General features: G+C 41.8%; 1 protein-coding gene across 2 annotated transcripts in view; it reads right to left on the bottom strand.

Annotated features, from left to right (window-relative positions):
• Positions 1-26,519, bottom strand: part of ctdp1 (CTD (carboxy-terminal domain, RNA polymerase II, polypeptide A) phosphatase, subunit 1) — a 270,284-nt gene that overhangs the window by 187,544 nt on the left and 56,221 nt on the right. For both annotated transcript variants that reach the window (XM_059645960.1, XM_048529206.2), the window contains 3 exons: positions 22,970-23,060; positions 15,189-15,355; positions 7,356-8,486 (listed from right to left, as the gene is read on the bottom strand). In XM_059645960.1, the coding sequence (XP_059501943.1) occupies positions 7,356-8,486; positions 15,189-15,355; positions 22,970-23,060 (1,389 nt within the window). The remainder of the gene's footprint in view (positions 1-7,355; positions 8,487-15,188; positions 15,356-22,969; positions 23,061-26,519) is intronic.

The following is a 26,519-nucleotide window of genomic DNA, read 5'->3' as shown; positions in this document are numbered from 1 at the left end:
ATCAAGAAACATTGAATGTGATGTTGAATACTTCCAGTCATTTTTAAAATAATTTTGAGGGAAAATAAATACAAAATGTGTACCAAATTTATGGAGCCGATAGATATTTCTCACACTGTATTGCTATATGGGGCATCGCACCTGCCAAAGAAAAAGCAGACATAATCACAATCAATATTCCAACCGCTTTAATTAGTTGTGATGTCACTGTGCATTGCTGAATTAGACAATGCACCCTCTAGATGGGGGGAGTTAAATTAACAAAGAATTAGGAAGAAAAAAAAAGTTGCTTTTCTGCTCTGCATCTGTTTTTACCCTCCCGATGCCACGTGAATGGAAGCCAAAAACTGGCAAGTAAAAGAAAGAAAAGTATGAATCGATTTATTTCCACAGTGTGAAAATCTCCAATCTATGCAGACTAAAGGATAAATGCCAGGCTATTGCTGTGGTCTCACTGGTCAAATCAGGAATTAGAAGGGAGACAGAGGGAGGTTGTGGGCTTGCTCGCTGAGCTGGTTTGTTCTCATTCTGCGAGCAAGTCAATAACCTCACCCCACAACCCAACCTACAGAAATCTGCCAAAGCTTTACAGCCAGGGGAACTCACAAAAAGTTCAATCAGCAGGAAAACTGTACTGAACAAATTGTTGGAACTGAAGGTTGGCAAGTCCCCAGATAAGAAGGGACTTTTCATAGGTTCTTAAAAGAAGTAGCTAGGCAGATAGTGCAATGCTTCTAATTTTTCAAAATTCCCTAGGTATAGGTAAGTTTCAAGAAAGGACGGACACAAACAGCAAGCAACTACTGGCCAGCTATTTTAGCGTCAGTCATAGGTAAATGATAAAGCTACTATTAAAGATGCTATAGCATAGCTCTGAGAAAAATATAATATAATTAGGAACAATCACATGGAAGTCATATTTAACCTACTTATTGGAGCTGTTTGGGGAAATGCATAAAGGGTAACCGATCAATGTACTGCACTGAAGATATCCAGAAGACATTTGGTAAAGTGCCACGTCAAAGGTTATTGCTGACAATAAAAACTGATGGTGTACTGGGTAAAATACTGGCATGAACAGATAGTTGGCTAGCTCAGAGGCATAAATGGTACAGTGAGCGATATGTCACAGGGAGCAATGCTGAGGCCTCAACATTTTACAATTTATTTAAATAACTTGAAGGAAGGGATTGAAGGTACGGTTGCTAAATGCCCCAACAACACAAAGATGTATAGGAAAATCAATTGTGAAGAAGTTCTAAAGAGGCTATAAAGAAATATACATAGGTTAAGTGAGTGATCAAATGTGTCACAAATGGAGTAGAATTTAGGAAAGGATTAAATGGCAAATGTTAATAGCAGGAAGAATAAATGAAAAAACAGCATATTATTGAGTGATGAAAAACTCCAGAGCTGCAGGATGCAGAGGGATCTAGGTGGCCTAGTGCGTCAAATCAGAGAAGGTCTGTACACAGCTTCAGCAAGTGATTAGGAAAGCTAATAGAATGTTATCATTGGATGCAAGAGAATTGAATACAAAAGTGAGGAAGTTACTCTACAGTTATTCAGGGCACTGCTGAAATTGCACCCGTATAGTACTGGTCATCTTAATTAGGGATAGATGTAAATATGTTGGATCCAGTTCATAGAATGTTTACCGGACAAATATCTGGTGTGGGGAGGTTGTATGAGGAAAGTTCGGATGCACTGTGATTGTTATCTGCTGGACTTTAAAAGCGTAAGAGACCACAAAATTGAAACATATAATATGTTTTTCTGAAGAAGGGTCCAGATGCGAAACATCAGCTTTCCTGCTCCTCTCATGCTGCTTGGCCTGCTGTGTTCATCCAGCTCTACACCTTGTTATCTCAGATTCTCCAGCATCAACAGTTCCAACTATCTCTAATATGTTGATGGGGCTTGACAGGGTAATTGTGGAAAGAATGCTTTGTTCATTGGAATAATTCACAAGTAAGGGTCATTGTTTAAAAAAAAACATCTTCCCATTTAAGACAGAAATAAAGCAACTTTCTTTCTCTTAGTGAGTTGTGGGGCTTTGGAGTTATTTCCTCAAAAGGCAGTGGAAGTAGAGTCTTGAATATTTTTAAGGCAGCAATAGGAACATCATTAATAAAGGACTGAAAGGTTATCAGAGGTAGGAAGGAACAGGATTGATCACAAACTTTGTGAATGGTGCGCAGGCTCAGGGAATCAACTGGCTTACTCCTGCTCCAAATTTGTATGTTTACGTGTATGACAGGAGCAGGTGAGCAGAGACTCAGAAGAATAAATAGTACAGCCAATAATTCCAACATCCACAAAACAGAATAGGACCTAGGGTTTCATCAAGAATCAGTTTTAAGTAAGAAATTTCACTGATTAGTTGCAAAACAAGAAACAGACCCACTGGGCCATCCCACAGTAGATCATGTGCACAATGAAAACCTCTTTATTTTGCAATATTTCCTTCATGAATTTGTTTCTTGAAAAGCTTTCAGAGAGTGCTAATGTACTTAGCACACAAAAACCCACAACTCTGGACTACATGAGAACAATATACAGCAGAATATTTCCTGCGGGAAAGATATAGTTGAAATAAGAAGCTGAGGGCAACAATGTCAACAATCTGCCCAGCACCCAATTTCCTTCAACTCAAATAGTGCCAATGTGCTGCTTTCCCCTGTGATATTATAAATTTCAGGACTTTGGATTAAAAGACTCAACGAAAATAAACTGTTACAGATAGAAAGTTGCAGCAATAACTCTGTCTGGAATAAGCTATTAAAGGACAAGGACAAACTAGTTGGTGCAGCCCATGGCCAGAGACGGCACAAGGAGCTGCCTGTGCATTTTTTTTTTAAGTTGGCATAAAATATAGCACATAAGATTTTAATTGCAGTAACAAAAGTAACTTGTTTGGTTCAGTGTTAGAGTGAGATCATAAGTTAGGGCAGTAGTTGCTTTCAGAAAAAGATAAAAGCCAGAATAGCAGGCCGAACAAATAATCTTACAAATTAAAATACGGAACTCCTGTACAAAATTACAGTAGCAGATATCTTTAAGATAGGAGTTGGTTAGCCACAGAGAAGTTTGTAGTTTCATAAGAATTAGAATTGTAAAGCCTAAATAACAGAGATTCCCTAGGTAATTGAATATTGAGAAATTAAGGAGTGCAATCTAACATTAAGAGATTTGTTTCGATACCTTTAAAACGAGGGCCCAAAGATAGTGGGCAGGAGTCCTCATTTCACTCACAAAGGAGACTGAATGACAAATGGGTAAATTGATAAATCTAGAGTGCTAGCGTGTATTAAATTAACAATGGCATCTTCACAACCTAAATCAGGGAGCCCAGATAATGATAATTCAAATGAATTCTTACATCCAAGGATCAAGGGGTGAAGGGCAGAGATATTTTGTAAAACCTTGAGAATTCGGACATTCGGACAAGGTAAAACCTTAGGAATTGAGCTGGGAAACTGATTGAGTTACAGTCATATCAATGGGATTTAAACAGACGTTGTCTTATTAAGTAAAATAATGTATAAATATTTACAGCAGCAGTAAATTTCATCTTAGAAGCAATCTCCCGATTTAGCACATATTTACAGACTGCATGTAAATGGAAGAAATTGTAATTGTAGCCACAAGGTAGAAGGGCAGTGTTTGTTTGACATTCCAAGGTCAGGCCAGAAACAAGTTGCTCATAACCCATTGGCTGAAGAATTTTAACATTAGGTGTAACCATATAACTTTATGTATGTGTAACTTTACATTAGAACTGACATTACGAATTTTATAGCATTTAGTAGGAATTAGCACTTTTTTCCATCTCCTGAAAAACTGCAAGGATTGGATAGTAAATTATTAAGATGCATTGCAAGATCCCAAGGATTAGTGATAAAGACGTATGGTAAACACAGAGATCATGGGAGAACACAGGGGTGTTCATCATTGGTGGGCTGTTCACAGGATTGTACATATAGAAAAAGGGGATGGATGTTGCAACAAAGTTGCATGTAATCAATGTAGTGCTTAGTGTATAAAAATTTTGTAATTTACTGGGAGTGTTAGAGTGTCACTGACCTCTCCTCTGATCTGAGTTGTAATCATGAGGTCAACCGGACCCCACGTGAAAGCCAGATTTGAAGGAGTCTCTGACCTTTCTCTCATGCTGTGAGATAAAGAGCTCCAAATAAATATCAATTTGTGCAACTGAACACAGAACTCGAGATTCCTCTTTTATATCACTCCCCAACGGGAATACAGGAATTAAAAGCAATTAGCTACGTCTGGGAGAAAAAGAAGTCTAGCCTACATGAACAAAACTGTTTTGACACCTGCTTGACAATTGGCTACAAGGACAACCGATTACCCCACAGGAGAATTTAAGTTAGTCATAGAAAAGTTGTCTTAAAACAGTCAATGCCAAATCTAACAAGGGACAGGGAAGCTACTTCTCATAAGAAGAAAAGCTGTAGGCTTGATGGCTTCAGAGAAGCAATCAATAATTTGGATGAAAGAATTTAAAGAATCTTCAATAATATCAAACCATAGACATGAAGGATGAAAATCTGTATAAGAATCCAACATCAGATCCTTTCTTCAGCAGAACTTCAAATAACAGCACTGCAGAAGGATCAAACCCTAGATATCAGAGGCAGATACTGTTGGTTGGAATTGTAGCTAAATTCCACTATTAATCAGGAATTAGCCAATTTGGATTGCAAGATTTAACTTGCTTACTTGAGATGTCCTTATTTTGGTTGCTAGATGCAATAAAGTTTAAATCATTGATTCAGTACTTGATTATCTGTGAGATTTCTCAATAAGTAGCAAAATTAAAGTAAACTTGTGGCGAGTTACCCACAACACCCCTATCTGCCGACTTGAATACAATGTTGTCTCGCTCTTCGTTTGCCTTCCTTGGTTACAGCATGCATTACTAAGTGTTATTACTCAGAAACAGGCTGCTTGGCCTGTAAACCAGTGTCCCTTTCCAGTTGAAGCCTGTTCCTACACTCATCTAATACCAGAAAAATATCATTTCTCTCTAGCCAGATTCTTAACCAGATTCCACTTAACTGCAATGCTATTAGCCTCGACTACAGATTGTGGTGGTAAGCTCCACATCCTCACCATTCACTGGGTAAAAGGTGCCTCGCCTGAATTCCCAAAGGTTTGTAAATGGATATCTTGTATCCATAACGCATAGTTGCAGTCTCACTCACATATGGAAATGAAATAACGACAAAGATGAGAGAGAGTCATGAAGAAGAGTAAAAGACAAGAAAAAGAGAGGGTGAGTGGGAATAGAAACAAAGGAGTAAATGGACGAGTTTTAGCTCTGATGTTCCTTCCATCTCATACTCTTACAACTGATTATATTTGTCTGGTTTCATTTTGTGTAGTTGCACCTAATGCTGCCTTAGCAGCCCTCATTTCAAAGCTATCTTAGAGGTTACGGATGCTAGCTTTTAGAAACTTACATTGTCTATTTTCTAGAGTACCTTAGACATATTCACAGACTTGAAATAGAACTGTTTTTCTATTGCAGCAGCACTATGCTGTTGGTATAAATATAGAGCAGTGAAAAATATAACCATCCATTATTTGGAGGCATGTGATCTAAAGCAATGGCGTGTCTGAACAATGACCTTTCTCCTCTCTAAAATGTACACCTTCTTTTAATTAACAAATTCAAAACATCAATACAAAGTGTTCTCCCAGGGTTAAGGATGAAGGATTGATGCCAGAACAAGGTGGGAGGGAGGGGAGGAGGAGATTGGAAAGACCCCATAGGATGGTTCTCTGCTCTTACCTCCACTCACTCTGCACATTACTGGAGACATTTTGGAACTGCAGCAATCTCACGAGACTTGCCAGCAATGAAGAACCAGAGGCGATTTCGAGACCTGGTGGCACTGTAATTTCAAAATGGGGAGGTCCAGGAGGCCATCAGGTCTGATTGTACATGGATCAACTCAAAGACATTTTAGCAATATATACATTGTCTTAAATAACTTGTCTCCAGACCAAGTGCTTGTTTTCCCACATTGCTGTAAGCAATTCTATGCAATCTACAATCTAAGATACATCTTGAGACATCTACTATCAACTGAATGTAGAATTGAACCGGATCCGAAGGATAACAGACAACTAACTTTGCCAATCCTCTCTCCTTTGGAATTCACCGCTCCCACGTGCTCAGTGAACCTCTCTTTCCATGCAAACTCTTCTGTTCATACTTGAGGCCAACCCCGCAATCCTGTCATCTCACATGGTCTCTCTACTCCTAGTCTCTCAAACACCAGTAAAGACATTTCCACTTTCTCCTTTCATTACTCGCCAAACAGCTTCCCATCTGTTCCTGCGAAAAAAAAACAATTTGCCTATGGCACTTTCAGTTTCTTACTGTCTTGGCTCCAACCTCAGGCATTTGCTACTGATACCCTCATCCATGCATCAGTTACCTCCAAGCCTGTCATTTCTGATGGTCTCTTCGCCAGTCTCTCATCTTCTACAAGCTGAAACATGAACTCCGCCAAAATGCTGCTGCCCATGTCACACTCACACAAAGTCCAGCTCATTCAATACCCTGCAGCTCAGTGACATACACTGGCTTCCAGTCTACCAATGCCTCAATTTTAAAATTTTCCTCTTGACTGTCAAATTCGTCCAAGATCTTAACCCACCCGCAAAGTTCTATTTTTTTTGTCCTGCAAATCTCCAGGAATTCTGCGTTCTTCCCCAACTCCAGGCTCTCATACACCATCCACTCTTTCCACTTCATCAGTGAGTCTGTGTTTTCAGTGACCTAGGACCAATGCTCTAGAATTCCCTCCTTAAACCCCACTACTCTCTTCTAAGATCAGGCTTGAAACCTGACTCTTTGTCCAATAGTTTAGATACTTGTCCTAGTAGTTCTTTCTTTGACTTGGTGCCAAGTGCTCTCTTGTTACACATTTCTGAACACTTCGGATGTTGAAGGTGCCAAATAAATGCAAGTTATTGTTGTAGGTTTTCTCATGTTAACTAACGGAGTTGCGGGCAAGACTAATACTGTATTTGAGGTAAATGATATATTCCTAGATACATAATCCCAGAGTAAAAAAGGGATCGAAAAGGGAACAAATTAATATATGCAAACACACTGTAGGTCATGAGAGAATAACCACATCTACGTGATGAGAGGCAGCATTGTGAATCAAAGTGTCAAACAATCCATCACCATATAATGCAAGTTTTATAATACAAGTAACAACAGCAATCCAACCAAATGCACATATTTTAAAGAAATAATTCTTCAATTGTTCTGCAAAAGAGAACAGCAACACAGACATGAATGTACTCACCGGGTCGAGCTGCAATTAAGTGAGTTGTCCTGTTGGGGTCTTTGGGGTTTAAACACAAGGTTTTTTTAACCTTGGCTCCAAGTGCAGTGGCATGATACCACTCTCTTGTCTTTTCTATGGGGTAGTTTGTGGGGTAGAGTCCACTGAATATTATCGTTGTGCCTTCGAGTGCCTTGCTCTTCAATTCTGGAACAATCTTTCGCAGGTCAGGCACTTGTCTCTCCTTTTTAAGGTACTTCTCATACTGGGCAAAATACTCTGTGTGGACATGGACCAGGATTGTTTCCAAGTACATTAAGTGGTCATCCTCATCTTGGTCCTCCTCTTCCACGTCCATGCTCTGGTCCAGAGACTCACCCATTGTAACTCCAGACTGTTCACTATTCTGAGACTCGGTTTCAGCCTCTTTCTTATCGGTGCAGCCATTTCCGACATCACCCAGCGAGTCCTGATCGTCATCGCCCTCAGGAGCTGGATCAGTGCTTTTATCCTGTGAATCACACCCCGGTAGATCACCTGCCTTTTCCTTGTCCGAGTGGTTCAGTTTTGCTTTGGCCGACACAGGTCCATCTTTCCTCTGTTTCCTGGGTTTCAGCTCAGTGGAACTCTTCTGCTCCTTTTCAGTATCTAAACTCGAGGTCGGTGACGGTGACGTGGAGTCTCTTTTGCCTTCCTGCGAGTCGCTGTCACTGTCGCTCGACAAATCAAAATCAAGCTCGCTACTAACCTGAGTTAAGTGACCTTCAGCTTCCTTGCCACATTGCTCCACATTACTTTCTGTCAACCTAACACCACACTCAAGTGAGTGGTCCAATTCATCCACTTTCACACAAGCGTCAGCATCAGCAGTTTTGGTGCGAGAGTCATTGGCATCACATAAAGATTTCCTCTCGTTTGTTTTGTCGCATGAATCCCTGACGCTAGGACCGCACTTTAGAGATTCAGGACACTGCGAAGGTTCTTCATTGAGAACACTACTGCTACCATTTTGTTTCTTCGAACACTCCCCAAGACCATTACTCCGCTCTGTTGCCTCAGACTCTGCACTGCCCCCGTCACTCGTGCTAGCAGCGTCAATGGAAACGGATGCCAAATGTTCCGAGCTCTCTGCGGGCTTTGTGGAATGGTTTACTGAAGAACACAGAAAGAAGGGAAACAACACTGACTCATTTTCAGCTGAAACATCGATTCTCTAGCAAACATTACTGCGCATTAATGGGCTCAAAGAACAAACAGCGCAATTTTCAGTTTGAGGTAAGTTGTTCAAATTCTCACTGGTTAGTGGGTGGGACAAGGGTTAAGGGACACCATTTGAGCAAACTTGGGTTTTGGGCAAGAGAATGTTTTGGGTGGGGGGAGGCAGAGAGGGGGTTTGGATGAAGGGAGAACTCCTCTGTAGCAACAGGTTATGATTCACAACTTGCTTCCTATAAAAATGGTAAAAAAAAGCAAGTTGATGAAAGATTTCAAAAAGGAAAACAGATAGGTACGGGACTGAAATAAAGCTAAAGGGCTTCGGGGATACAGTGGGGCAATAAGCCGATTGGACTGCTCTAAAAAATGGTTGGCACTTATTCAATAGCCAAATGAGCCTCTTTTTGTTTCTTAATGACTCTGCAAGTCATTGCTCAGTAAGTGAAGACAAGGTGGAAATAAAACTTTGAGCTTTAAACCTGTGCCAAACAGCAGAGCAAAAACTTCTCTGTTCATTTTCTGAAACCACAGAATCAAGTGTAGGACATTTAATTCCTTGAGCTTATCCTGCCATTCGTACAAGACCGTGGCTAATCTATATCTCAACTTCACCCCTCCAATTTATTCTGAAATTCTTACAAGCCTACCAGCCAAAAATCTGTCCATCAATGGCACACATTAAATAAACCAAGTGCTTCTTACATTAGCTTTTAAATTCCCTTTTTTTTCCCCAAAGGTAACTTTCATACAATAAGTGTTGACCTACCCCTGACTAAGGCAGAGACAACAATGGAATGCAGGCAGCAATAAGATGCTGCTAATATTGTGGTAGCAAACCTGCAATGCCAACACAAAGATGGCATTGTATGTTTCCATTCCTTTCATCAGGAACAGCACAATGTTAAATTCTGAATACTTCGAAGACATCTGGGTAAAGGCAAGAACAAAAATATCCTAACTCTACATTTCATCAGGATTTACAGGAGCATTGTGACCGACCCAATTATCGACTCATTAAAAGAAAAACCTTGGCCTTTCCTCACCCTTCAGGGACACTGTAAAGATGCTTGAACTGTTGACTTGTCAGGAAAGGATTATTTGAGGAAGAAGTTAAAGCCCACTTAATGTGAGATAATAGACAGATGTCAAAGCAGATCTTAGAAGGATACTGGAAAGAACAAGGAAGTACTGCCAATCAAACAAAACTGGAGATCTTGCTCAAGACTGACATGCAAACGTCAATCTGGTGATACAGTTCAGGGGAGAAATCATATCTGCAACATCTTACCAAGATTAAGGCTGAACAAATAACTAAGGCCACAAAGGGCCACAACTGAAAACCTGCCCGACAACAAGCCTACCTAAAGACAATCCTTTGCAGGTAAACGTTTCAAGAAATGGAATTAACCTGGGCCGACAATGTCTCTAATTGTTCCAACAGGCAATGCTCACATTCAATATCAACCAGTTCAATGAAACTCTTCCAGAATTCGATTGATAATACAGGCTATTTGCAAAAGTGGTTCCTGCAACTTCATGTATTGCAGTTCAGCTCACAAACCAAGTTACTATTTTTTTTAAACAGAAACTAAATGTTGTTTTACTGTTTCATGGGTTTTGAAGTTCAGGTTCTTTACATCTTGGTTCTATCACTGCCCATGTCTTTTAAAAGAACACACCACTGGATACAAGGTTATGTCCAAGCAGAAACACTGGAATTCACAGATTCAGCATTACAAGAATCTCTGACCCGGATGGCTTGGTTAAGGTAAAATCAGTAGAACTACACCCCAATCCCCATGGGGACGTATTTACCAGCAGGTCTGTCTGCCACTTAAAATCACCCAAGCAAGAATGACGCAATCCAATTTGAGTTACATTACTAAATATAGCAATTCAAAGAGTCATACAGCATGGAGACAGACCTTTTGGCCCAAATTCTCCATGCCAACTAGATTTCCTAGTTGCTGAGCCTTTTTTCCTTTTTATTTATTCATTAACGAGATGAGGATATTGCTGGCTTGGCAGCATTTATTGCCCATCCCTAATTGCCCAGAGGGCAGTTAAGAGTCAACCATATTGCTCTGGGTCTGGAGTCACATGTAGGCCAGGCCAGGTAAGGATGGCAGTTCCCTTCCCTAAAGGACATTAGTGAACCAGGTGGGTTTTTCCGACAATCGACAATGGATTCACGGCCATCATTAGACTCTTAATTCCAGATATTCATTGAATTGAAATTCCACCATCTGCTGAGGCAGGATTTGAACCCATGTCCCCAGAATGTTATCTGGGCTTCTGGGTTAACAGTCAAGTGATAATATCACTAGGCCATTGCCTCCCCACTGGAATTAATCCCATTTGCCTATATTTGGCCCATAGCCATCTAAACCTTTCCTATCCACATACCTGTCCAAAAGTCTTTTAAACTTTGCAATTGTACGCACTTCTACCACTTCCTCTCACAGTTCATTCCATATTTGCACCACCCTCTGTGTGAAAAAAGTTTTCCCTCAGATCCCTTTTAAATCTTTCTCTGTTCATGTTAAACCTATGCCCTGCAGTTTAGGACTCCCCTGCCCTGGAGAAAAGACCTTGGCTATTCCCCTTATTTATGCCTCTCATGATTTTATAATCGTCTATAAAGTCACCCCTCAGCCTCCTACACTCCATGGAAAACATCCCAGCCAATCCAGCCTCTCCTCATAACTCAAATTTTCTAGTTTCGGTAACATCCTTGTAAATCATTTTTGCACTTTTTCCAGTTTAGTAACTTTGTTCCTATAGCAGGGAGACCAGAATTGGATGCTGTATTCCAAATGTGTCCTTCATCAGGTCTTGTACAACTGTAACATGACATCGCAACTCCTGTACTCTCTCCTCCGACCAATGGAGGCAAGCATGCCAAACACTACCTTCACCATGTCTATGGGTGAACCACTTTCATGGAACTACGTATATACAGCCCTGGGTCTCTCTGTTTGACAACACTCCCAGTGCCCCAACATTAACTGTAGAAGCCCTACCCTGATTTGTCTTACCAAAATGCAGCACCTTGCATTTACCCGAATTAAACTTCATCTGTTAACAGTGTGAAGCTGGAGGAACACAGCAGGCCAAGCAGCATCAGAGGAATAGGAAAGCTGATGTTTCAGGCTGGGACCCTTCTTCTTAAGAATCTGATTTCTGAAGAAGGGTCCCAACCAGAAACATCAACTTTCCTGCTCTCTAATGCTGCCTGGCCTGCTGTGTCCCTCCAGCTCCACAGCGTGTTATCTCTGACTCCAGCATCAGCAGTTCTTACTATCTCAAAACTTCTTCTGACATACCTCAGCCAACTGGTCCAGTTGATCTAAGAGTTGTACTCTGAGGTAACCTTTTTCACTGTCCATTCAACCACCAATTTTGTTGTTGTCTACAAACTTACTAACCATGCCTCCTACATTGTCATTCAACTTCAGTGGAAGAAAAATGGCTAAATGGCACAGCTTAACACATTGTTAAACGTTATGGATGATCTACAATACAGCGTGCTGTGAATTCTCAACATGGGTGCACTAGTCGTTTGATTTGACTTACAGTATTTTGTTCTGATTCATTCGTCGATACAAAGGGCAGACTGCCGAATTCTGGTCTCATGTTAAGTCATCTAAATTCACCATTTTCTTTTTAGTCAAAAGAGAAGTCAATACTACGTTAAAGTGGGGGGGTGGACGAAAACTATGCACTGCAATGATGCTGCCAGACAGCTAACAAAGGCTACCAATGTCAAGAAATGTGCAAGACACTATTCAGCAACAAAGGCAAAAAATTAGAATTCACAGGGAGCACTAGCTGATACAGTATCGAGTCTTTTATCTTGGGCTCCCAAGTTCCAAATTTGTCTGAAAATAGAGGAAATTTAAAGAAGATGTAGTAACATTCCAAAAGCCTTACTTTCAGCCACTGCTGTAAGCAAATGCAGAAGGTAATCTGCACAGAGAGAGATCCCACAAAAAAAAGTCATGAATGGCCAGGTAAATAGGTCCTTTTCTTGGTTGGGGCAGGAGAGGTAGTGCAATCAGTGCAAAGTGAGTGAAGTGTGACACAACATGAGCTATAACACATGTCTGACGATATACAATTCATTGTTCTGCCAACTCTCGGGACAAAGTGAGAACATACAGAATCTCTATAATGTGGACGCAGGCCAAATATTTGTGGATTCTCCATCTACTTTGTGGAGAGATCCAACACTGGGATCAAAGTTTAGTATTATAAAGATGCTGACAGTCTGGTGGGTGGATAGAGGCGATTTCTGGATGGAAAAATGGATGGTTGGATTAGGGAGGTGTGAACAGCATTTCTTCGCATGCCCTGTACACAGTGTATGCAACAGCGTTAAAAGGATGGGATAAGCACAGTTGCTAGAGGTGGAGGAAAGAATGTGGAAAGTACAGTTTCAAGGGAGTATTGCTGCAGCATCCTGCTCGCAGCATGAGCATCAGAGTCTCTTGAAAAAGCAAACCACAGCCTGAGGCTGCAAAAGACAGCCTGGCACTCCCTGGTGTTGTTCAGCATTTCTGATAAATGTGACAATCTAATTGGAGCATCCTGGAATGCAGCCACTGGCCTACAGGATGCTGTGTTGGCACAGTAACTATTGTGGTCAAAAGGGAAATTATAAAAACATCTCCTTTGCTGGAGTTGAAGAGCACAATGTCAGGCTCGAGGGGCTTCATGACAAAAGGTACATGGTTGATAAGTAGCCCTCACCCCATGACTTGATTCCAGCTTGTTTTTAATGGGTGACTCCTAACTTTTAGACAACAATCTTAGCTCCATATTTTCCCATAAGTTAAAACATCCTCATCCTTTCCACATCCACCCTGTCCCAACCATTCAGGATTGAAATAAATACAACCACGTTGCTTCTTATTCTTCTAACCTTCAGTGAAAGCAAGCCTAATCTGTCAACCCTTTATTTACAAGACATTCTACCCATTAAACTAGTAGATGGATCAGTATACAAAGTAACCTTTCTTTCCATTGTTCCATTCTTTCCACAGCATATGGACATTATAGGCTGGGACCTTTCTCCACTGGAGCACATGAGATTAAGGGGTGACCTTACAGTGGTTTATAAAATCATGAGGGATTGGATAAGGTGAATATCAAAGGTCATTTCCCTATGGTAGGGGAGTTCAAAACTAAGTGGTTTCTTTTAAGGTGAGAGGAGAAAAAGATTTAAAAGGGGACCCGAGCAGCAAATTTTTCACACATAGGGTGGTTCATATTTGGGATGAACTTCCAGACTAAGTGGTGGATGAGGGTACAGCTACATCAATTAGAAGACATTTGGATAGGTACATGAACAGGAAAAGGTTTTAGAGGGATATGAGCCAAATGCTGGCAAGTGGAACTAATTTAGTTTGGGAATCTTGGTTGGCATGGATGAGTTGGAGAGAAGGGTCAGTTTCTATGTTGTATGACTCTATGATTCTGCACTAATCAGCGATGAGAAGGATGAAATTCCCCTCCAGCTGACTATTCAACTGTAACCTTGGTACATCTTTAGCAGCACATAGGCCATCCCAGCAGGAATCCCTAGTGGCAATTTGAAAAGTTATCCAATACATTATTGAGAGACATACACCACCATGAAAATACTAGGTGCTGCTCAGAGATCTTTGTTATGTATGTGGTACAGCTCTGTCAATGCTCCCCTGCTGAGACTCAACCACCAATTTAAATACCCACTATGCAGCAGTATGGGAAATAGTGCTGTAAACTCTAACAAAATGCTACAACTTGTTCCTGCTTCTCCAATGAGAAGCCCAGTGTTAATGCAGCAGATCGTTTAGTGACCAGTCACTTGCAGGAAATAATACTTCAATTTACTTATTGTGAAATGAATACTCCAGTCTTGTTCTTAAAACTTTCTCCCTCAACAAAGCTTCTGTCTGGTACAGAGATAGTGGGAACTGCAGATGCTGGAGAATCTGAGATAACAAGGTGTGGCGCTGGATGAACACAGCAGGCCAAGCAGCATCAGAGGAGCAGGAAGGCTCATGTTTCAGGCCTAGACCCTTCTTCAGAAAACTGAAGGAGGGTCTAGGCCCGAAATGTCAGCCTTCCTGCTCCCCTGATGCTGCTTGGCCTGCTGTGTTCATCCAGCGCCACACCTTGTTATCTCGGTCTGGTACTGTGCCTGGAATGTAATCCAACAGGCTGCAAAATGTCCCGGGCAGTAGTTTGTCTTGAGTCTAGGTTTTCGCCCCTTACTCTTCAACCATTCTGAAAAGTCAGCTTCGACTTAAAATGCTAACTCAGTTTCTCTCCCCAAAGCTGAGTTTTTGGGTTACTTCGATTTGTTTTATTAGTGCCGTAAATATTAAGTGAGGAAACAAACTGAAACTCACTGAGGTCCCATTCTGCAGCTTACCCTTACAATACAGTAGCAGAACAAACTTACAGATAATCAAAACATTACTTTGCACCCAATCCCCACTAACTGACTTCAATGGAAGCATTGCAGTGGGAAAGCGCCAAAGGCTCAATTATAAAAGAGTTTGTGGTCTCAACTACGAGTTCAGCAATTCAAATGAATGCTGTCTCTAAATGATGGGTATTACCATGTGTCATTGTTTGATTTGCACTTACCCCTCTTTTTTGTCTGAGCATCCCTTGATCCTGGTGGTGCATTGATATCCCCAGTCCCTTGAAAGTAGGTGTATTTTTTCACGGCTATCAGATTTGGTGCAAACTTCCAAACATCTTCACGATCATCAATGATGCATACCATTGAGTCACCGCATGGAAAGAGGTTTCTAAATTGAGCAGAAAAAAATACCTAAAATATAAATGCCATTCTGAAATATGAAGAGTTCTACTCCTCCACTGAAATCCTAATTCCATTTAATAACACTTATTACATTGGCAGGCTTACTGGTTTGAGAATTTAGGGAGGTATTGTGGAATATTCTTTATCATTGCTTTCGTGATATTTCAGGCAATATTTGAAAGTCTTTTCATTCACAGCTGATGGATTCCATTTATAAACACTTCCATAGTCACCAGGTCTCAACTATTAAGTCCAAGAAGCATACTAATGTTGCAATATAGGAAATGCCAGATAATCTGTACTTGTGGTACTGATTGCAGATAAATATTGACTAGGATATTGTGGCCCCCCTCTTCATTTCCAAAGCAGTGGCACGGAACTTCTTTTTTACATCACTTAACAGGAAAGATGGGTCGCTGATGAAGGATTCATCCAAAAGACAGTCCACCTCAAATAATGCAGCTCTCCTTCGGTAACGTTAGCTTTTGCATTCAAGCTCAAGATGTGAACCTGGAAAATTGTGACTCAATAGCAAGACAGCTACAAACTGAGCCACAGCATTCCTTACAACATTTGCCCACGAGAAAAACAAACAAGTGTGCGCAGAACATCGCAACATGGGATCGTTGTCTGCACATGCCATTCTAACTAGTAACCATTTCTGCTAGCCAATTACTAATGGTCGTAGGGCAGCTCACTGACACAAGTAACACTATCACACACCTTGGTCAGCGCTGCTGCAACGTACTCGGATTCATGTTAAAATATTGCCTTTTATCTGCAGTTAACGTGAGCAAACAGACAAGTTCTATCACCTCCACATGAGATGCAATGACCCAGAACTGGAGCAGACGGGACTTGAATTTGGGTCTCCTGGCTGAGAGGTAGGGTCACTACCACAATGCCACAAGAGCCCTCCCACTCTTCCATTTAAAAAGTCAACGATCCCTGCCTTATTAAGTTCTCGTTTAAGATAACAAGGTGTAGAGCTGGATGAACACAGCAGGCCAAGCAGCATTAGAGAAGCAGGAAAGTTGATGTTTCAAGTCTGGACCCTTCTTCAGAAAATGAAGTTTTTGCTCTCTGACGAAGGGTCTAGGCCCGAAACGTCAGCTTTTGTGCTCCTGAGATGCTGCTTGGCCTGCTGTGTTCATCCAGCCTCACATTTCATTATCTTGGAATTCTCCAACATCTGCAGTTCCCATTATCTCTTGTGCCAATACTACTTGTGTTCAATGAATAGCTGCTGTACAACTAAAATTTTAAGTTTAAAGAAACAAATTTTAATTTCCATAGAAATCACTTTTAAAAAAGTAGATAGACCTCTGATTTATCCTTTAATAGTTCTGATAAATGGGGTAAATGCAATTTCAAAAGAATAGTAAGCCATCTGCTTTTCTAGGGCTATCTTTTCCCCACTAATTCCTAATGTTTGACTGCTTCCTTCCAGTTTATTAACTATTTCCCTATCAGTTCACCCAATTGTTTGTGACCAGCTTAAGGTCATGTCTATCACGTGAGCAGCACAGGCATCAATAACGAGCTGGTTCAGGATTGATGAGCTCTCTTTAAAGGTACTTCTTTCTGTTTATTTCTATTATTCTTAAACTATTCAGAATGGCACCTGATCATGGTGACGGTGGAAAAGTTTTTCACTGTATTTTACTGTTTTTCCTCGCAGGAAAATATTCATAACAAGAAATTCATTCATCATTGCTTCTTTTCCCAAGCTGCCGCTTGTACTGATATTGTTATCAGAGCACCAAAAGGCACAGATTAACTCGACAACAAAACATATTCCACTACTGCTGTGGTGGTGGAGTTAGACAAAGTAGGGTGGGAGGGAATGCATGTGGAAAACAACAGTGAAATAAACAATAGCATAGACCACATAGATAGAGTGGCCTGTTACTGGGTTGTGACGTTCAACACGTTTCTACATAAACAGATAAATGGAAACTTCTTGAGCTTTTTTTGATGCACCAGCGAAGTATGAATGTCACAGCCAAGTTGAACATTTATCATCCACTCTTAACAGCTCTCGGGAAGGTGGGGATGAACTGTTTTCTTCAGCCACTGCAGTCCAAGTCCACTGTAGGCGCACCTGCAGTGCTGTTAAGGTCTGACTTGAAAGATTTTGACCCAGTAACAGTGAAGGAACACTGACAATAGTTTCAAGTCAGGATAGTAAATGACTTGGAGGATAACCTCCAGTGATGGCATTCATCTGCTGCCCTTGTCCTTCTTGACGATAAAGTTTGCGGATTTGGAAGGTGCTGTTGAAGGAGGCTTGATGAGTAACTGCAGTGTATCATGCAGACAGTACATACTGCAGACATCATACACCAATGGTAGAGGGAGTGAATGTTCAACATGGTTGATGGGGTATAGGTTAAGTGGCTGCTTTGTGCTGGATTGCGTTGCTCATGGAGTCATCTTGAATGTTGCTCATCTAGACAAACTGTGAAGTATTCTATCGATTCCTGATCGGGGTCCCCGATTGCAGGCTTTGGGAAGTCATGATGTGATTTACTCACCACAAAATTCCTAGTTTCTGACCTGCTCTTGTAGCCACAGTACTTGGGACAGCTGACCATCAATTTCTGGTCAACGGTAACGCCCAGGAGGTTGACAGGAGGGGATATGGTGATGAAGCAACAGTCAGATTATCTCTTGTTCGAGGCAGTCACTGCCTGGCACTTGTGGGACACAAATGTTACTGATTCGTCCAAGCCCAAATATCGCTCAGATCTTGTCGCAGTGGACATAGACTGCTTCAGTACCTCATCACCAGAGGCATTTTTGTTCATGCTAGGTATCAGTCCAATCAGTGGAAAGCTTACCCTGGCTTTAAATCAGGGATAAAGTGTAAACTTTACCTTAATAGTGGCTTAATTCAATTGAGGAAGATACCAAAATACTACACTGACAGATACAAAATCCAATACTAGGATGCAAGAAAGATAAAATGAGGAAGTAAAAACAGCAGAAACTACAAGATTACACGAAAGGATCAGCATTGGACAAGTAAGGTGTCCATGGGACGCAGCAAATTCCGAAACACTGTGAGCAATGGAAGGCATGAACAGTAAACTCTAAAACAGCAAACAAGCAACCCACACTGCCATCTTCAGGTACTGCTCCAGGACTGATGTCAAACCTTTTTTCATCAACTTCTGTGGCCAAAAAAGCTTTTTCATCTCTCCACTGATTAATAAAATCTATTTATTTACTCAAGGAATGGCACACCTATGTCAATTATTTCTGCTGTACTATGCAATAAATTAAATAAAGTACTGATAGTAACTCTAAACTTTCAATTTCTATGTTACCATAATATGCTCATTATCAAATCTTTCCAGGCCTTGCCCCTCCCTACTACAGTAACCTCTTTCAATCATCTGAACTCTCCACACTCCTCCATGTTCTGGCCACTTGCATCATCTTGACTGTCATCACTCCACCAATAGTTAGCCCATCTTCCACGACCTAGGCCCCAAGCTCCGAAGTTTCCTCCCTAAATCTCCCATCACTCTCTCTCTCTCTCTCTCTCTCTCTCTCTTTCTTTAGACTTTCTTTAGGATCAATCTCTTTGACCAAGTTAATCTTCACCCACTTATGTGTTTGCTTTCTTTGTTTGATCAACAACTCTCGTTATAGCTACCCAGTAAATGGAAGTTGTTGTTGTTAAACTTCACAAAGTAACTTGCCTATAACTTCTCCATTGTCTCTAATGACTTGACAATATTAACCATATAAATGCATTCTAAATTGTTCATTCATTATTCATGAAAATGAAAGTACAACAGTCCAAGACTCAGCAGACAGAGAAAATGGATCAGTGCAATATGTGCATCAAAATAGTCAGTTGCAGAATAAATCAGTGGCAAGACGTAAAGACAGGGAGAATGCGCCCTGACAAAAGGTTCACAGCTATTTAACTCCGTTAATGGCTTTCTTATTCATCATTCTTTTACTTGCAAGAAACAATCTTCAGTCTGATTGAAATTAGAACCTCCCTCAGAGCAAATCCCTTTTTTCTCCCCCACTTCATTCATCAATGGGGTGAGGGCATTGCTGCGTAGGCAATATTTATTGCCCAACCCTAATTGTCCAGAGGGCGGTTAAGAGTCAACCACATTGCTGTAGGTCTCGAGTCATAGGTAGGCCAGACCAGTAAGGATGGCAGTTTCCTTCTCTAAAGGACATTAATGAATCCGATGGGTTTTTCCACCAATCGACAATGGATTCACGTTCATCATTAGATTCTTAATTCCAGATATTTATTGAATTCAAATTCCACCATCTCCCGTGCGATTTGAATCTGGGTTCCCAGAATGTTATCTGGGTCTTACGATTAACAGTCCAGCAATAATACCACTAGGCCTGTTCTGCCATTCAGTATGATCACAGCTGATCAACCAACTCAAAACCACATCCTTCTCCCTATGTCCTTCGATCCCTCTACCCCCCAGTGCTACATCCAACTCCTTCTTGAAATCATACAAGGTTTCAAACTCGACTGCTTTCTGCGGGAGTGTATTCCGCAGGCTCATCAATCTCTGGGTGAAGAAATATTTCCTCACCTCAGTCTTAAGTGGTTTACCATACATCCTTGGGCTGTGACCCATGGTTCTGGACTCCTCCGCTATTGGAAATATTCTTCTTGCATCTACCCTGTTTGGATCTGTTAGAATTTTATAGGTACATATGACATGCCCATGCCCGTCTCCCCTAATTCTTCTGAATTCCAGCAAATATAATCTTGAATGATCCAACCTCTTCTCATACATGAATCCCATCATCTCAGAAATCATTCTGGTAAACCTTCACTACACTCCATCTGTAATAAGAATACCCTTCCTCAGATAAGGAGACCAAAACTGCACACAATACTTCAGGTGTGATCTCACCACGGCCCCACACAATTGCAGCAAGACACCTTTTCCCTCAGACAGTCATTAGGATATAGCATTCTCACTACGCTCTTCCTACAGGTACAAACCCAACTATTCCTTCTTCAAGGATGCTCTGAGATTATGAAAGATGCTACATAAATGAAAATCCGTTATTTCTTTTTTCTACTCTTTTGCTGCTCATTTTATCCACATGCAGCGATGATCTACAAGACTCTCCCTTGCGGAACACAGCAAAAACTTGAGTTGAACCCTTCCACATCAAAGACACGGCAGCACTTCAGTCCATGGCTTCAGCCAAAGTATTGTCACACAACTTCAGAAACTATGTCAGAGAATCTCTTGCTTGTGTGCGCATTTGCCATCTGCGACCTTAAATATTCACACCTTCTAACAATGGCACACCCATCATGGCACTGCAGCAACTTGCCAACACGTCTTTTAGATTCTACTGAAGCTAAAAGGGCAAAGATATCAAAACAGATGGGAACATCACTCTCTCCAAACTCCCGCCCATACAGAAACTTTACAATGATGCTGCCAGGAATGGAAGATTTTGACCACCAGGAGGGATTGGATAGGCTGTTCCAAACAGTCACACTGGACTCCAAATGATCATGAAATGTGAGGCTGGATGAACACAGCAGGCCCAGCAGCATCTCTGGAGCACAAAAGCTGACGTTTCGGGCCTGACCCTTCATCAGAGAGGGGGAATGGGGTGAGGGTTCTAGAATAAATAGGGAGAGAGGGGGAGGCGGACAGAAGATGGAGAGTAAAGAAGATAGGTGGAGAGAGTATAGGTGGGGAGGTGGGGAGGGGATAGGTCAGTCCAGGGAAGACGGACAGGTCAAGGAGGTGGGATGAGGTTAGTAGGTAGGAGATGGAGGTGCGGCTTGGGGTGGGAGGAAGGGATGGGTGAGAGGAAGAACAGGTTAGGGAGACTGGTTTTGGGATGCAGTGGGTGGAGGGGAAGAGCTGGGCTGGTTGTGTGGTGCAGTGGGGGGAGGGAACGAACTGGGCTGGTTTTGGGATGCGGTGGGGTAAGGGGAGATTTTGAAGCTGGTGAAGTCCACATTGATACCATTGGGCTGCACGGTTCCCAAGCGGAATATGAGTTGCTGTTCCTGCAACCTTCGGGTGGCATCATTGTGGCACTGCAGGAGGCCCACGATGGACATGTCATCTAAAGAATGGGAGGGGGAGTGGAAATGGTTTGCGACTGGGAGGTGCAGTTGTTTATTGCGAACCGAGCGGAGGTGTTCTGCAAAGCGGTCCCCAAGCCTCCACTTGGTTTCCCCAATGTAGAGGAAGCCACACCGGGTACAGTGGATGCAGTATACCACATTGGCAGATATGCAGGTGAACCTCTGCTTAATGTGGAAAGTCATCTTGGGGCCTGGGATGGGGGTGAGGGGGGAGGTGTGGGGGCAAGTGTAGCATCTCCTGCGGTTGCAGGAGAAGGTGCCGGGCGTGGTGGGGTTGGAGGGGAGTGTGGAGCGAACAAGGGAGTCACGGAGAGAGTGGTCTCTCCGGAAAGCAGATTCGGGTGAGGATGGAAAAATGTCTTGGGTGGTGGGGTCGGATTGTAGATGGCGGAAGTGTCAGAGGATGATGCGTTGTGATCATTCTGTTTCTCTCCACACAGCTGCTGCCAGCATTGTGAGTTTCTCTTCACACTCTGGTTTTATTTTAGATAGGCTAGGATTGTTTTTGTTTGGAATAGGGAAAAGTGAAGGGGAGATTTAAGTGTGAAATGTAGAATTTGTTAGGAGTTTGGATAGGAATGGATAGAAAGGACCTATTACTCTCGGCAGACGTCAACGATCAGAATTAGAGTGATTGGAACAGGAGTGGGTTGGAAAGCGAAGAAAGATAACCCAGAGGGTGGTGGTTATCTAAAATGCACTGCAGTTGAAGCAGGAACCCTGGTTTCAATTAAATAAAAATACTTGGACATGTACTTAAAATGCTACAGCCCAAGAGATGGAAAATGGAATTAGACTGGATCACTTTCTTTTTCAACATGAATAGCACTTAGAGGGTGAATGGCTTCCTTCAGGGACATACATACACCATTCTGGCTTGAAAATATAAATTGCCTTTCCCACCTACTCAGCAAGTCGAAATCCTGGAATTCACAACCTAACAGGACTGGAGCAGTACCTTTGCCTCAAGGACGAGGTTTAAATAGGGCAACTGTCCCTTAATGGGGGGAAAAAAAAAACAGACTTCAGTTAATCTGCTTAAAAATAACTCTATCTCCAAACTCTTCACTACCTTCCATAAGGGGCTTGACTCAAATTCATTAAAACCTAATGCAACATTGAAAAGTAAACAAATGCAAGTAACAACCAACTACATCGCCCTCACAATTATAAATTAGAGTCTCAGAGGTATTTTTCAATAGATACAATTTCCCACAATTTAATAGCTGACGCTAGAAATCATATTTATCAACAATTTTCACTAAAATGAGACATCTCTTCTGATCTACTGTAAATTTCATAAGCAGACAAAAATTAATCCACATAGTTTGTGGTTTAAAAGTTGGATGTAATTTTAATTTACATCAACCATGGAAACATGGCTGCTTGCAATGTATCCAGGCCATTAATAAACTTTCACACTGTCCTTAAATCGAATTCATGCAGACATGGATAATAAGCTCTCAATATAGTACTCACCGTAGATTTCCAGTTTTAGAATATGGATCAATACATTCATCCCTTGAAAGAATCCGGTGTGAGAAAAGCTTCTTTTCCGGATCCAGAAATCCTTCAGCATTTAAAAAAAAGAGGAATCAAGATGGGTCATTAAATGTAAGAAACATTGACGGAAGTAAATTCATTGGGACTAACCAATTTCATACACTATTAAACAGTCATCCATACGATGTGGTTCGAGAATTAGGATCAAGAGCCAAACCCAAACAAGAAGCAGTTCTTTCATGTTACATTTCAAATAACACCATTTTTGTTTCAGGAGCTTTAAGCTTTCTCATGATAAAGATTTAATGCCAGGGAAAATGGAAAGGCCAAGTCTGAGCTCCCCAGAGCCTGTCCACATCCACAAATCCCAGTCACACGTGTTGTGGAATATTCTCTACTTCCCTGGTTAAGTACAGCTCCAACAACACTCAAGAAGTTTGACGCCATCCAGGACAAAGTAGCCTGCTCGATTGGCACCATATTCACCAGCTTCAACATTCTCTTTCTCTGCCATCAAAACTCAATAGTAGCACACTGCAGCAAACTACACTAGCAATCCCAAAACAGCACATTCTGAACCTGTAACCTCTACCAACCAGAAGGATAAGGGCTGAAAATGTAAGGGAGCCCGAGGCGTAAGTTATCTTCAAAGCCATGCACTATCTCAACTGCTGATTCCCTGTCAGTAGGTCAGAATTGTGCAGCACCCAGGTTAACAATATCACGGCTATACCTACAAAACATGCAAATGCAGCAGCTAAGGTGATGGCTCACCAACACCTACTTGAGGGCAATTACGGAAGGGCAACTGATGCTGTCCTAGCCAGCAACATCCATATTCTGTGAAGGAATTTTTTTAAAAAAACTGCTCCAGTTCCCACCTCAGAATGTTGCCCAGCTCTCCCCATTTTACATGTAAAATCAGATGCCAGACTTGTGTCCACCCCTCATCAATTACAGACTAGAGTTTTTAAACGTATGCATTCTTGGGGTGAGATGTCAATGGCAAGGTCAGCATTTTTGCCCATCCACAATTACCCCTGAACAGCCGGGGGTGTGGCACCTTCTGTGAGCAGCCTTCTAGGCCATTTCAAGGGCAATTTAGAGTCAAACTCATTGCTGAGAATCAGGAGTCACATATTGACCAAATCAGGTAATGATGGCAGATTTCCTCCCTTGAAAGACAGTGAACCAGTCAGCTTTTAAGAGCAATCCAGTAGCTTTGTGCTCTTGTTAATAAGACTAGTATTTAATTCCAAATTAGAATAGTTAACAGAATTCAAACTGTTCAGCTGCCATACTGTGATTTGAACATAGGTTTCTGGATACTTCATTCAGCACACTGTCTATCAATCCATTGGAGGATGACCTCAACGGAGTCACAGATTTCGACAAGTTTCTTCATGTGCCTGAGCAGGCCGTTTCCCGATCCACAGATGGTATGCACTCCAGATCGTGAGATTGAAGAATCTGAAAAGTATGACTTGCTTCCTTCGCTTGCCACTGCTTGGCCTCATCAATAAGATGCTAGCTTAAAGGACAAGTTGTGTGTAGTCTGAACAAACAGAAGCGAACTCCTCCATCATTAAATGTCAACGGTGGTGTGCTTCAAAGTGAGTATCAGAATGTCTTTGAATTGTTTCTTTTGACTTCCCCAGAACATTACCTAAGTGAGAGTTTAGAGAACAGCATTTGGCCAAGGATTGCGCTTGGCCATCTGGATAGTGGCCAGACGCTTTAAAGGAATCATTCTTGATTGACTGCAGAGTTGGCTTGTAAGAAGACAATGTTGTTTGATGGTCCCTCTATCGAATCCAGTGGATGTGGCAGATGGTAGAATTTCTCTCACTCTTGATATATTCGTGACTGATAATTCAGAATTCACTGCAGTACAGAAGTTTGATGATAACTGCTGCTCTGTACGTCAGGGCTCCTGCAGTTGCTCTGTACGTCAGGATGCCTGTCGCTTGACTAACTCTGTTCAATTTCATATTACCAACACATTTACCAAGGTACATTGAAAAGTGTTGTCTTACATGTTTCACAGGCAGATTGCACTACACAAGTATACACGGGTAACAGGGCAGAGTGCAGGATACAATGTTACAGCTTCTGAGAAGGCGCAGAGACGGATCAATGTGAACTTTAACAGGATACATTTAAAAGTCTGATTACAAGGGTAAGAATCTGTTCTTGAATTTGTTTGTATGTGTATACAAACCTTGATACTGGCAGAAGTGGGTGGAAGAGAGTATAATAGGGTGGGAGGGGTCTTTCACTACATTGGTCGCTAAGGGGACCCTTAGACTATGGGTTATGATTTTGAATGCCAAACTGGATACATGGATTATAAGCCAGTAACACTGACACCATGGCACATTAAAACTGAAGGGAATACAAATCCATGAAATGAATCCATGGCAAAAATGAGACACACGATGTGGTCTTGGATAAGGAGGTAACTCAAAAGATCCACTATTTCACACACCAGTCATGACTAATTCTTCTGCCTTTACTTCTGCACATCAGTGCAAGAGGCCTCTTGTGCTGCCTGTATAAGCATGCAGACATCAGGATTACACCATGGATCTAGCTTTGAAAATGCCAGAAATCAGAATACTGGAAGCTCAACTACATCACAAAAGGAGGTGGGGATGGAGAAAGTGAGAAGGTGTATAACAATCCTAATTGCTCCCAATGAAGAAAAAACAAATAACACAGAAAATTACAGCACAGGAACAGGCCCTTCGGCCCTCCAAGCCTGCACCAAATCGAGATTCTCTGTCTAAATCTGTCGCCTATTTTCTAAGGCTCTGTATCCCTTTGCTCTCTGCCCACCCACGTACCTGTCCAGATACATCTTAAAAGACACTACTGTGTTTGCGTCTATTACCTCCACTGGCAACACGTTCCAGGCACGCACCATCCTCTGCGAAAGAGCTTTCCACGCGTATCTCCTTTAAACTTTCCTCCTCTCACTCTGAACTCATGACCCCGAGTAATTGAGTCCCCGACTCTGGGAAAAAACTTCTTGCTATCCACCTTGTCTATACTCCTCATGGTTTTGCAGACCTCAATCAGGTTCTGACCCTCAATCTCCGTCTTTCTAATGAAAACAATCCTAATCTACTCAATCTTTCTTCATAGCTAACGCCCTCCATACCAGGCAACATCCTGGTGAACCTCCTCTGCACCTTCTCCAAAGCATCCACACCCTTTTGGTAATGTGGTGACCAGAACTGTACACAGTACTCTAAATGTGGCCAAACCAAAGTCTTATACAACTGTAACATGAACTGCCAACTCTTGTACTCAATACCCTGTCCGATGAAGGAAAACATGCTGTATGCCTCCTCGACCACTCTATTGACTGGCGTTGCCATCTTCAGGGAACAATGGACCTGAACATCCAGATCTCTCTGTACATCAATTTTCCCCAGGACGTTTCCATTTACTGTATAGTTCGTTCTTGAATTAGATCTTCCCAACTGCATCACCTTGCATTTGCCCGGATTGAACTCCATCT

The sequence above is a fragment of the Stegostoma tigrinum genome, chromosome 5, assembly GCF_030684315.1.
Source record: "Stegostoma tigrinum isolate sSteTig4 chromosome 5, sSteTig4.hap1, whole genome shotgun sequence".
Classification (NCBI taxonomy): Eukaryota; Metazoa; Chordata; class Chondrichthyes; order Orectolobiformes; family Stegostomatidae; genus Stegostoma; species Stegostoma tigrinum.
Note: the sequence above shows the minus strand (reverse complement) of the source record. Positions and strands in the feature narration are given on the sequence as shown.